We start from the raw sequence: 11606 nt of genomic DNA on the forward strand, positions 1-11606 counted from the left end.
CTTTGCAGTACATTATAATATAATTTATATAACCAAAGGAAGGTGAAAACCACTAGTTTGGATAACAACGCTGAGGAAGAAATGAAAGTTGATTTCTTTTTTTTTTTTTTTTAATAAAATGAAAGTTGATTTCTTGCTCAAAATACCATAACACCAATAATTGACATGCCAGCGAAACAAAAGTTAGGAAGGAAAAAAAGATTAAAAAATGAACCAAGAAAGGAATAAATAAAAAGAAAGGCCAAAACCAAAAGAATAGCCTCTCTCTTCAGCTTTTCACACTGAAAATAACAATTCCAATCAATGCATTACGTGGGATTGTGAGAGCGACCTCCATCCTTCTTTCTTGCCCTCTCTCAAAAAAAGAAAAAAAGAAAAAAAAAAAACTTTCCCACATGATCCCAAGCAAGTGACACATAAACAAATCCAAAAAGTATGCATTGAAGTTTGGTATATTTTATCGTGCAAAAATCTCTCCATCTTTAAAAAATTATTTTTTCCTTCATCACCGACGGTAAGTAAACTCACTCTCTGCATTCAAGTAATAAACATAAGCGTACAACTAGTTTATCTCTCTCTCTCTCTCTCGAATTGCTATCGTACGGTTGAGCATTTACGTCTCTTTCTCATCTCTGTGTCTCTCTGTGCGTGGTACATTTTCATTGCTAAGTGTTTCCAAGAAACAGAGCAAGTTTTGGTTTCTGGGTTGGCCATATTTCGGAGGCTCTCTCGGTTAGTGTTTCTTTCTTTTCATTTTTGTTTTTGGATATTTCTTATCATTTTGATATGTTCGGCATCAAGATCTTTGTTTGTTCATCAAAAGGGTTGTTTTTCCTTTTTTTATTTATTTTTATTTTATAGTTTTGAGAATGGGGATTCTGAGTTCAACTTGGAAGTGTTGTTGTGCATTATTTATGATTTCTGCTTCAATAAAGATTTCTTTTAAAAAAAAAAATTAATTCGTTTTGCTGTTTCTTTCACTTGGCGTTGATAAACTGTATTGCGGGCGGAAAAAAAGGGATTTTTATTGCGGTTGAGATTAATTTTTGACAAATTTTAGCCAAAATCTTCTATTTGTGATTTGGGTCTTTGTTTTTATATTTCACCTTTTTTTTTGGGTGGGATGGTGATTTCAATCAATTCAGTGATGTTGTTATATGGATGTACAACCGTATTATGACCATTAACTTTGTCTTACACCTAACATATGCTTGGTTGCTGAGAAAATTGAAGAATAGGAAAGAAACAAAATTCTGAACCTGTTATTAATTTTGTCCACATTAAAGAATGATGCAAAGCAAACCAAATCAAATCAAACGGTTCGATTCCTTTCTTGGTTTTTGTTGCATTTAAAATTTGTGTCCCTTGAGTGCCCAAATAGTGAAAAATTTTAGCTTACTAGCATTTTCACTTTGGGCTTTGTTTCAGCCTTTAAATGGAGAATAAAGGATAAAAGCACACATTGATTTGAGCTCAAAGAAAGCACTAACGCAAAGGCTATCTCACTTTATGTTTGAATAATCTCAGTTGGATCCAACATGAAAAGTTGACTTGATTGGAAAAGCATTTACAAGTACTTTTATTTCAACCAAGTTATTCATTCATCTATATTTGTACTCTCCTAACCATCTAAAGCCTAGAAAAGCAAAATGGATTCCAATGATTATTGTTCAAAAATTGATATTAAATCAACTGCTTGCTGAAAGTTTCAAGAAATCCCAAAAACTTGAATCTTCAGGATAAGGATTTGACCAAATTCATATCCAAATTAGTCTTTTCATCCATTTGGGTTCGAGATAATAGTGTGGGTGAAAATAGGCCATTGCGTGTGCTGCAGCTTATACAATTCTTAGTTTTTTACTAGCCATCTTGTGTTGTGACTTTGCTTGTTGAATCTTTCTCACAGCCGAGTACAATTAAATTAGAGTCTGGTGGTTTGGGGTAGCAATTATATGATGCTAAAAAGTCTTATGGAAGACAAGCAGTTGGATTTTAATCAGCCACTTCTATCTGTAAGACGATTTTCATCACCGGCAGTTCCCCCTGAAGCTGATAACAAACGGAAAACCGATAAACCACTACCAAAATTACCTCCTCTTCCTGTTTATAAATCAGAACTAAAGTCAGGTCCAGTGAGGAATCCAGGAACTGTTCCTTTTGTATGGGAGCGAACCCCAGGAAAACCCAAGGATGAAAAAACATCACGACCTCAAGCTCCTGAGCAGCCTCCCATTGCTCCGAAGCTACCACCTGGGAGGGTTTTAAATGTTAGACAAGAAGCTTCGGATAAAGGTTCTAAAGGTACAATTGCTACTCAGTCCCAAACCAGAAGTATCCTTTCCAGTTCCAAAGATGTCTCAGACTTGGATAAAAGAAGCTTCACTGAAGATAAAATCTCAAAACTAGAGACCGAGGATAAGAGTAGCTCTGGTTCAGGTGATGGTGACGAGACATATCTAGATGCACTTGATACACTCTCCAGGTCTGAATCATTCTTTTTGAACTGCAGTATAAGTGGTGTGAGTGGATTGGATGATCCGGATGTCAAGCCATCTGGGACCTTCTCGACAGATCAACAGACTCGGGATTTCATGATGGGTCGGTTTCTGCCTGCAGCAAAAGTTATGGCTTCAGATACGCATCAATATGCTCTTAGGAAGCCACAGGTTGTGAGAGAGCAGCCTAGACAGATTAATAAGGTAGTGAGTGGCGATAAGCGACGTCCACTTAATCTGAATAAGCCAAATAGGTTGCCTCCTTATGCCCAAGAACTAGGTGGGGAAGAAAGTGAAGATGAATCTGTTACCTATGAAGGATCTGATATTTTATCAGATAAAGTTTGTGGTTTATTTCCTCGGTTTTGCTTAAAGAATTCATTTTGCCTTTTGAATCCAGTACCCGGCATGAAGATGCAGAGTCAGTTCCCCATTTCATCAGTCCGTAGAGTGCCGGCCAATTCTTCATCTGCTAGTACTTGCAGAGAAACTAAAGTAGAGGTATTCTCCCTTTCTTTACATGCTTGCTTTCTGTCTTTTGTGCTTGCCAAATGATCATTATTTGATTAGTATCATTTTGTTGTCTCTCCAGCATGCTGAGCATCTTGTGTATGAACAAAAATCTATGGTCCGAGAACAAACAGCTGAGCTGAATAAAGGTAAGATCAAATTGAAATATAAATCCAACGGGATTGAAGACAAAAGTGATTCTCAGAAAGTAGACCAGTCATCTCTGTATAGACACCAACAAGGCAATGGCTTATCACTTTACCATAGCGGACATTCCCAGCTCAAACTTCCCGAACAAAAGGGTTTTCTGGGGATACGTGAGAAGAAAAGGAATTCCAGGGAAAGGGGCTTTGATATCCATAAAAGTAGACGAAGCAATTTTCGAGAATTGTTGAACAATGAGAACACTAAATTGGAAGTTGGGTCAGGGAGTCCAGTGGTTGAGAAGACTCTCTACATAGATTCTGTACATACAGTGAAACCCCCAAGTTCCAATTCAAGTGCTTCAGACATGAAAAGCTTTACTGATTGCAGGGGGAATGATGTTGAGATTCCCGAAAAAAGTAGTGACATGGAAGACACTCATTCAGTAGATTCTTCACTTCAAGATATCAAGTGCTTGAGCGTCGTTGATGAAAAGGCAACAACAACGCCGAAAAGTTTGCAGTCCGTAGATTCCTGTTTCCAGTCTTGCTCGAACAAATCCACTCTTGAAAAGCAAATGCACATGACAAATGGTTCCATACAGGATGAATATCTTATTCCGGATTCTTTTACATTGATGAGCTCGAAAGTGGCTGCCCAAGAGAGTTATGATTTAGAAAGCCAACGGTTGTCATGTGAACAGGAAAAGTGTCATGACCTTACCAAGGATTCTATCACATTTACAAGCTCGAAAATTGCTGAGAGGAAGATTGATTTGAAAAGTCGACAATACTTGGGATTGGATTATCAAGAAAGCCAGCTCAAAATGGCTGATGATAGGAAGATTGATTCAAAAGGACAGCAGCTGATCAAATTCAGAACCGAGGAAAATTTTCTTGCCCTTGTTCAAAGTTCTACGACAAAAGTGGCCAATGACAGGGTGATTGATTTAGAAAGCCAGCGGCTTGGAAAATTAGGTAATCAAGAAAGTTCTCAGAGCAGCAATTTGCAAATGCCTCTTGCACTGCTCTTGCCAAAATCTCCATCGGAGTCTTGGCTAAAGCGTACCTTGCCTACCATTTCCGCAAGGAATTCATCTTCTTGGTCTTCCCTTGCTGCTCGCATCGGTGCCAGCAGTCCAATGGCCTCACCTCTTGACCCCAAGTGGGAGACAATTGTTAAAACTTCTAATGTTCAATATGGGCGTCTGCGGTTTTCTGAGGTAATTCTCTACCCTTAGCCCTCTTTAGTTTACCTGTGTACAAAAGTAGTTTGTTTACATTCCTCTTTATTTTATCAGGAACATCTCTCTACTATACCAGAAGCTTAAATATTGTGGACTGCTTATCCGCGGTTTGCATAACATTAGTCTTGGTGGAAATGTCAACTATCTTGACGGGTTGAAAGGTGCTCAGATGAATTTGTTTTGCTTCATATTTCAAAGAAATTGCATGTTCATACTTTCATGTTACACGGTATATAAGGTTTTAAGTTTTAACTGTAAATCATGTGCTTTATTTTTTATTTTTTATTTTATTTTTTATGTTGTATATTCTTCTTGTATATGTCATCAATTTTGTGAACTCAATACTTTGATTCCCTATGGTGATTCTTCTGTAAAGGGAGGAGTCCAAGCTGCAATTATTGTTGTAATAAGAGGAAATAAATGATATTTTTTTGAATACTTTCATCATCAGCCATCATGCCACACAGAATGGTCCTGATATCTTCATTAACGTGCAGTAGGGCCTGAGTAAAACTTCAGATTAAGTGAACTTTCATATGGCAAGGTTATGCTAATTATCTTGTCTATTTTTGCTAAGAATAGCTAATTTTGAAGATTTTACGCACCAATGTAGGATATCATTCTTTTATTTTAGTTAACTGATACACTGTTATGTGCCTAGTGATGACCAACTTTTTCCCTATTATGAAAGTCATATGGTAAGCACGTTACAAATTGTTGTGTCTTGAGAAGTTCTTCAGCGAATTTTACTTTCAATGAGCTAGTAAATGGTGTAGTTTATGGTGGGAACTTTGGCCTTTTGGCTTGTACAAGAACATGCTTGGTAGGAAAGTTTAGGAGTTCTTGCACCTGCCTTACCTGCTTTCTATGAGTGGATCCGGTCATAAAGTAGTAGAAGTTATTTTCTGCCTTGCACGATTTAGTTTGCTAGATCTTTGAGTTCACGATCATGTAAAGCTTTTACTTGTTCAGCGATGACATAAATTTATATAGGCTTTGCATATATAAAGAGTTTCCATTATGCAATAGTAATACTAGAATAGTGATTAGATTGTTTCTTCTCTTCTTCCTACACGACAGAAACTTTTAGACAACCCTCCCACATCTAGCTCAGGAGAAACTTAATAGAAAGCTAGAAACCGAAAATATTATTAATCTTAAAGTGATATTAGGAATACTTTTGTGTCAAGTCACCACCTCATGATATGGATATATACCACATAGTAATAAAATAACTGCTTGCCTAGTAATAAATCAACTGTCCACAAGTAGAATTCCCCTATTCTCTTCAATGGCCCACATGCTGGTGACCGTGATGATCGTCTCCTCCAAAGTGCCCACACAAAGCTCCGCCGATTAGTCCTCCAAAGCCCCCACAACCACCTCCACCTCCTTCGCCGCCGCCGCCGCCGCCACCTCCACCTCCACCACCACCACCATCATGGTGGTGGTGACCATGTTGGTCTTGAGGATTAGCCTGACCTGCCCACGCTGCCTGAGCCATTGCATCTATAGCATCAAAAATTTCTTCTCCGTGAGATAATTCTTCGGGTGCTTCATCTTCAGAATCCGATTCATTTCTCCTCGATTCATCTCTCCTGGGACTTTCGCCAGAGGAAAGGCCACATACAAATATCACAAATGATGTGGCTGCGAAGGACGTGAAGATCATGCAGAGCAAGAATATTATGCCCTCAAAGCTGTTTAACCAGATGAGACTAGGTGCATTTCCATGGCTACCATCAAATGCTACAATAATGTTTCTTGCCATTGTTCTTTCTTGTTGCTAGCTAGCTAGTTGATGCCGGAGAAAGTGAACTATATATATAGTGCACAGACTACAGAACAATTTACCTGTGACTATGGTAGTTTCACCTATAGAAATTAATGTAAACTACATGACTCTTTTTCTCCTCCCACTCATTGTTCACTTGCTTTAGATTCATTTGGCATGCCATACAGTAGTACATGTAACTAAAATAGCACTGTAATAAAAGAAAAAATATATTATAAAAAGTGAATGAAGAAAAATAAAGTATTATTATAATAGTATGAATGAAAAAAAAAAAAAATTGCAATTCGTGAGAAGCTGTTCGCTCTCTAAATGGGGTTCGAAACTTGAAAGTGTTCAAAACATGCTTTGCTTCATCTTTTCAGATGTCGATTGTTCACCTGTAAATGGTGTATTTTCATGATATTTTATTAACTCAAGGCATGAGTTTGTTCCTATAATTAGACGATTCTTCTGTAAAAGGGGAGTCCAAGCTGTACTTTTTAAATGTGTTAAAAAGACGATGCTTTTTTTTTTTTTTTTAATAAAAAAAATTCATTTCCAAGCTTGTCATCTTGCATTGCCATCTACTATGTTGTACATTGATCTTCGCTGCCGTACGAAGGCCCGTAGGAGTTATATTGTAGATGTTCCCAATAATATTATAGATCATAATACCTAATTTAATCTCTCATATCCTATTCTAATTTTAATCTTCATTTGTTTTATAAAATAATATAATTCATTTCAATCGTCTTACCCTCTTCTTCTTCTTAATTAATTAATTAATTAATTAATTTATTTAACATTTGAGTAGGAAAAATATTTTCTAATGTAGTACAATTCTTAGTACTAACTTTGACATATGTTATATATTTGCTAGCAAATTTAACACCTCATAATCGCATAGAAATTTAACATTTGATTGCTATTGATTTATGTATTGATATTTTTCATTTAATCATTACAATATTAACATTTCAAATCATTTTAAAATTATAAGATTATTTTTACAACCTCCAAACCTTACCTATTATGACAAAAAGTAAATATAACTTCTCGAATTGTATTATATATATTGGAACAGAAATCAAACTAACATATTAAAAATGCAATTTTACTGCAGGGTTCATCAGAGGAGGACATGAAAATCATGCAGATATTGCAAGGATATTGTGCCTTCAAAACTGTTAGCCAGCTTAGATGTTATCCTTCTCCAATATGGCTTACAGTGTCTGCTGCCATTTTTTTCCCCCTTATATGTTGCTAGCTAATTAAATGAGGAATGAGAAACCTAACAGAATAATGTATTTAATACATAGAAACTATACAGGATAAATTTTGTGACTGTATTAGTTTCTAGGCACTGAATTAAGTTAAATCACATGACTCTATGCTCTCTAATCGCACGCATTGCTAGCTTGAGGTTTCGTTTTTCATGTCCTAGTAAATTGTACTCTATATAGTTATTAGTTATTACTGAAGTAAATAATAGAAACAAAATAATATTCATTTACATTATTGTAGTAAAAAATAGAAAAGTATTGAATAAAAAAGTAAGGTACAACTTTGTACGTTAAAATAAATAAAAATGAAAATTTGAAAATTTTCCAGCAAAAAAAAAAAAAAAGAAACTTTGAAGGTTTTGGTCACCCACCTCAATAAATATCTGGTAAAAAAATTATTTATTCCGTAAAAAATGGTGTAAGTGCTATATCTTAAATTTTTCTCTTGCTAGATATATAACTTGGAATTTCCTTCTATTTTTTGAGTGAAACTTGATTTTCTTGTGATAATAATATAGTCATAATAAATCACGTATGTTAAATTTTGTCTTACTAGATAAGTTGGAATTTCCACTTGATTTTCTTTGATAATAAGATAGTCCTAATAAATCAAGTATGAATATACAGAGAAATCTAATTACAAAAAGAAAACTGAGCGCAACAATATCATAACCTACAAGGTTGAGATTTATTAAGGAACTTTTATTTTTCCATTATTCTTCATACAACTCAACGAGACCTTAGCCTACCATATATTAGTTCAGACAGGTTAATTTGCTTCATAAAGAAAAAAGAAATGAGAGAGGAATTATGAAGATTAATTTTTTTTAAGGTAATTAATTAGAAGATTAATTTGAAAAAGGGAGAAGCAATCAGAGAACAGATCACAGCTTTCTGAAGTGATATAGAGCATAAATATACATTGCAGTCCTCTAATTACAGACTAAAGTTTGTATTTATTTCATATAATACATGCTTGCAACGGTTTTTTTCCCTAGAAATCAAAGTGAATTTAAACTTAAAACCTCAACATTAGAATACACCTGCAACCACATGTTTAATATTGGTCCCACCACCTCACCGCCACCACTTCCTCCACTGCGCACCACCTCACCCCCGCAGCCACCAACCCACCTCGATAGCCACCATGACCGCCACCGCCACCGCCACCGCCACCGCCACTGTCACCGCTACGCTTACCCATTTGTGGATAAATACCGCAAGCAAATATTACAAGGACATGAAAATCATGCAAACCATCAAGAATATTGTGTTTCCCCACCCCCGAACTCTGCAGCCATACATCATGTTTAGGGCTGACAATTTAAGTAGTGATACGATGACACGATTTGAAACCTACACGAAGTTAGTGAGTATGGGTTTACTATAAATGAATTTGGGTTATAATTGGGTTAACACGATTAATACGATTAATAAATAAATTGGGTTAGGGTTGACCTCCTAACACGAAGTGACACAAATTAACACGATTAACTATATGTGTCATATGCAATCTAATAATATGTGATATAATATGAAAGTTTATATGATAACTATATGTGTCATCTGCAATCTAATAATATGTGATATAACATGAAAGTTTATATGACATATTAAATACAAATAATGTGAATTTTAATATTTATAGGTAAAATTCATTTATTTTTCTTAAAAAAAAGATAAATTGACCAATAAATATGTTAAACCAGGCTTGACCGTGTTAAATAAGTCATTATTATATTAGTTATTTATTTAATATATTAATTTAAACGAGTTATACTGGTTGACACGATTAATAAATGAGTCGTGTTTAGGTTGACAATTGTAATACGTTTGATAAACAAGTCGTATTTGAATTGATGTTTTTTGACACGATTAATAAACAAATTGATAAAAATACGACCCACAGTTTGTGATACGGATTCAAGATTTTATTTTAGTGGGGACGATAATATTTTTACCCTTTGAAAAGTATACAAAATTAAATTTATAAATTCGATTAATAAACAATAAGTTAAACTTTTAATAATTTTCTTAGTAATAAGATATTATTGTGTAAGCCTTTTATTATTATGATTTTTCTCTTTAGCAATTAGTGGCTCTAATTTTATTTCAAACATTTTCCATAAGTATTTTAGATAAAAACTAACAAAAGATTTAATACAACTGTTATATAACATTAAAATAAAGATAAAAATGGGTGCGTAAAATGAGGGTGAGAGGAAAAAAAATGAGGGGAAAAAGAGAAGAAAGGGAAGAGATAAAAATATAAAATGATGTTTATAGTTTGTTTAAATGAAAGAAAGAATAATGGTTACGTTTGGAATTGATTTTAAAATGATTTTATTTTCAATAAAAAGTAAAAATGAGATTGTTTTGAGAATCATTTTGAGACCGATTTTAAAATTGCGATTGGTTAGTTTTTTAAGAGATTATTTTGAGTATAATAAAAAAATCGTGTTTATTAATTAATATATTATAATATTATTGATAAGTACTAAAAAATGAAAATAGAAAAGTGTAAATAATTTTCAACTGTTTTCTAATTCCTTTACAAAAATCATTCTTGTTGTTTTCGTTTTCATTTTCATTTTCAAAACATTTGGGGCTTGTTTAGTTACATTTTTGAATTATGCTAACTTGAGTTTAGATTTTGAATTGAATTTGAGTTATAATTTGAGTTGAAGTTGTAACTTGAGTTTGTGTTTGGATGTGCACATTTGAGTTATTTGAATTGAGAATCTATTTGAATTTGTGTTTGAGTGGGTCAAAACTTGAATTTGTATTTAGATAGTATTTTAAGTAAATTCTCAATGGTGATGAAAAATTTTAATAGGGTATATGGGTGAGGTTTTATTCGTCTTTTCGTTGTGAACGCATAGAAAAAAATCTTTTCAATCGGAATTAAAACGAAAAAGTTATGACGTTTTTAAAAATAAAAAAATATTGTTCATTAACTTGAGTTTGAGTTTAAGAATTTGAGTTGAAGGAAAAACTTGAACTCAGATTTTAACTTAAACTTAAGTTAAAACTCAAGTTAAAACTCAAATTTACAAATGAACATGAATTTAAATAAAATTGTAACTTGAGTTCAAATTTTTTTAGTTTTATTCTAAAAGAACAAACTCTTATTAAACAAACATCATTTTATTTTTATTTTTATTTTTTACTTTTGAAAGACCTGAAAACCGTTTTAAAAAATCGTTCTAAACACGCATGTTTTTTGTTTTATTTAATGTAATACGCACACGAAGGGATGTAAATATGTAATAGTTAAAGGACATAAGAAAAGAAAAATCTAGAAAAAAACAAAGAAAGAAAGAAAGAGAGAATACATGAGAAAATTTAATCAGCTGTAGCAACTAAAAAAAGAAAAAACTTTCACTTAAATAATTTATTAATAATTTAACGATGAAAAAGAAAACGTTTAAATTGTATTGGGTTTAGAATTCGTTCTTAAATAATTTTATTTTTTATATGAAAATAAAAAGGAAAACGTTTTTAATTCAGACAGAAATTATTTTAAAAAATGTGTTTGGTAGTTTTATCAAAATATTATTTTCAGTATAAAAAAACTCATTAATGTCTCTCTCTCCCTTTGCTCGAGAAAGGAAAAAGCGAAAATAAAAAATGAAAAATGACAAAATCATTTTTCATTTATCTCCCAATTTACACTAAACTAAAAAATCGTTTTCATTTCCGTTTTTTGTCTCTAATTGTGCCGAACGCCGTTTTGGAATCATTTTCATTTTTTTCTCAAAAAATGTAGAAAATAAAAACAAGAACAATTCTAAACACGGCAATTAAGTGTGAGAATAATAAGGAAGAGAACTACGACTAAGGCCTCATTCGCTTTGTGCATTCGAGTTTTTAATTCGAATTGAGATGTGATATTTTTTAAAAATTTTTAACTGTAGTAGAAAAAGTTAGATGTGACATTTTTTAAGAGCAATTAACTGTAAAAATTTAGAGCTAAAAATTCGAATCGGTGAAATGAACGAGACCTAAATGTATGAGGCACGTGCTGAAAGTAACATAAGCATATTAAGTAATATTTTGGATTAATTTCAAAAATTTCCTCCGACCTATGACCATTTGAACGCTCTGTCTCCCGAATTTTAAAAAGTAATATCAGTTCTCCTTTAATTTTGTTT

General features: G+C 33.2%; 1 protein-coding gene across 1 annotated transcript; it reads left to right on the forward strand.

Moving 5' to 3' along the window:
* Window positions 1–318: 318 nt before the first annotated feature.
* LOC21393645 lies at window positions 319–4850 on the forward strand. Its single transcript, XM_010106096.2, has 4 exons — window positions 319–732; window positions 1907–2996; window positions 3088–4371; window positions 4450–4850. The coding sequence occupies exons 2-4, from the start codon at window positions 1971–1973 to the stop codon at window positions 4477–4479; spliced, it is 2340 nt and encodes a 779-aa protein (XP_010104398.2). The 5' UTR covers window positions 319–732; window positions 1907–1970; the 3' UTR covers window positions 4480–4850.
* Window positions 4851–11606: the final 6756 nt, after the last annotated feature.

Source organism: Morus notabilis, unplaced genomic scaffold, assembly GCF_000414095.1.
Source record: "Morus notabilis unplaced genomic scaffold, ASM41409v2 Scaffold830, whole genome shotgun sequence".
Lineage (NCBI taxonomy): Eukaryota > Viridiplantae > Streptophyta > Magnoliopsida > Rosales > Moraceae > Morus > Morus notabilis.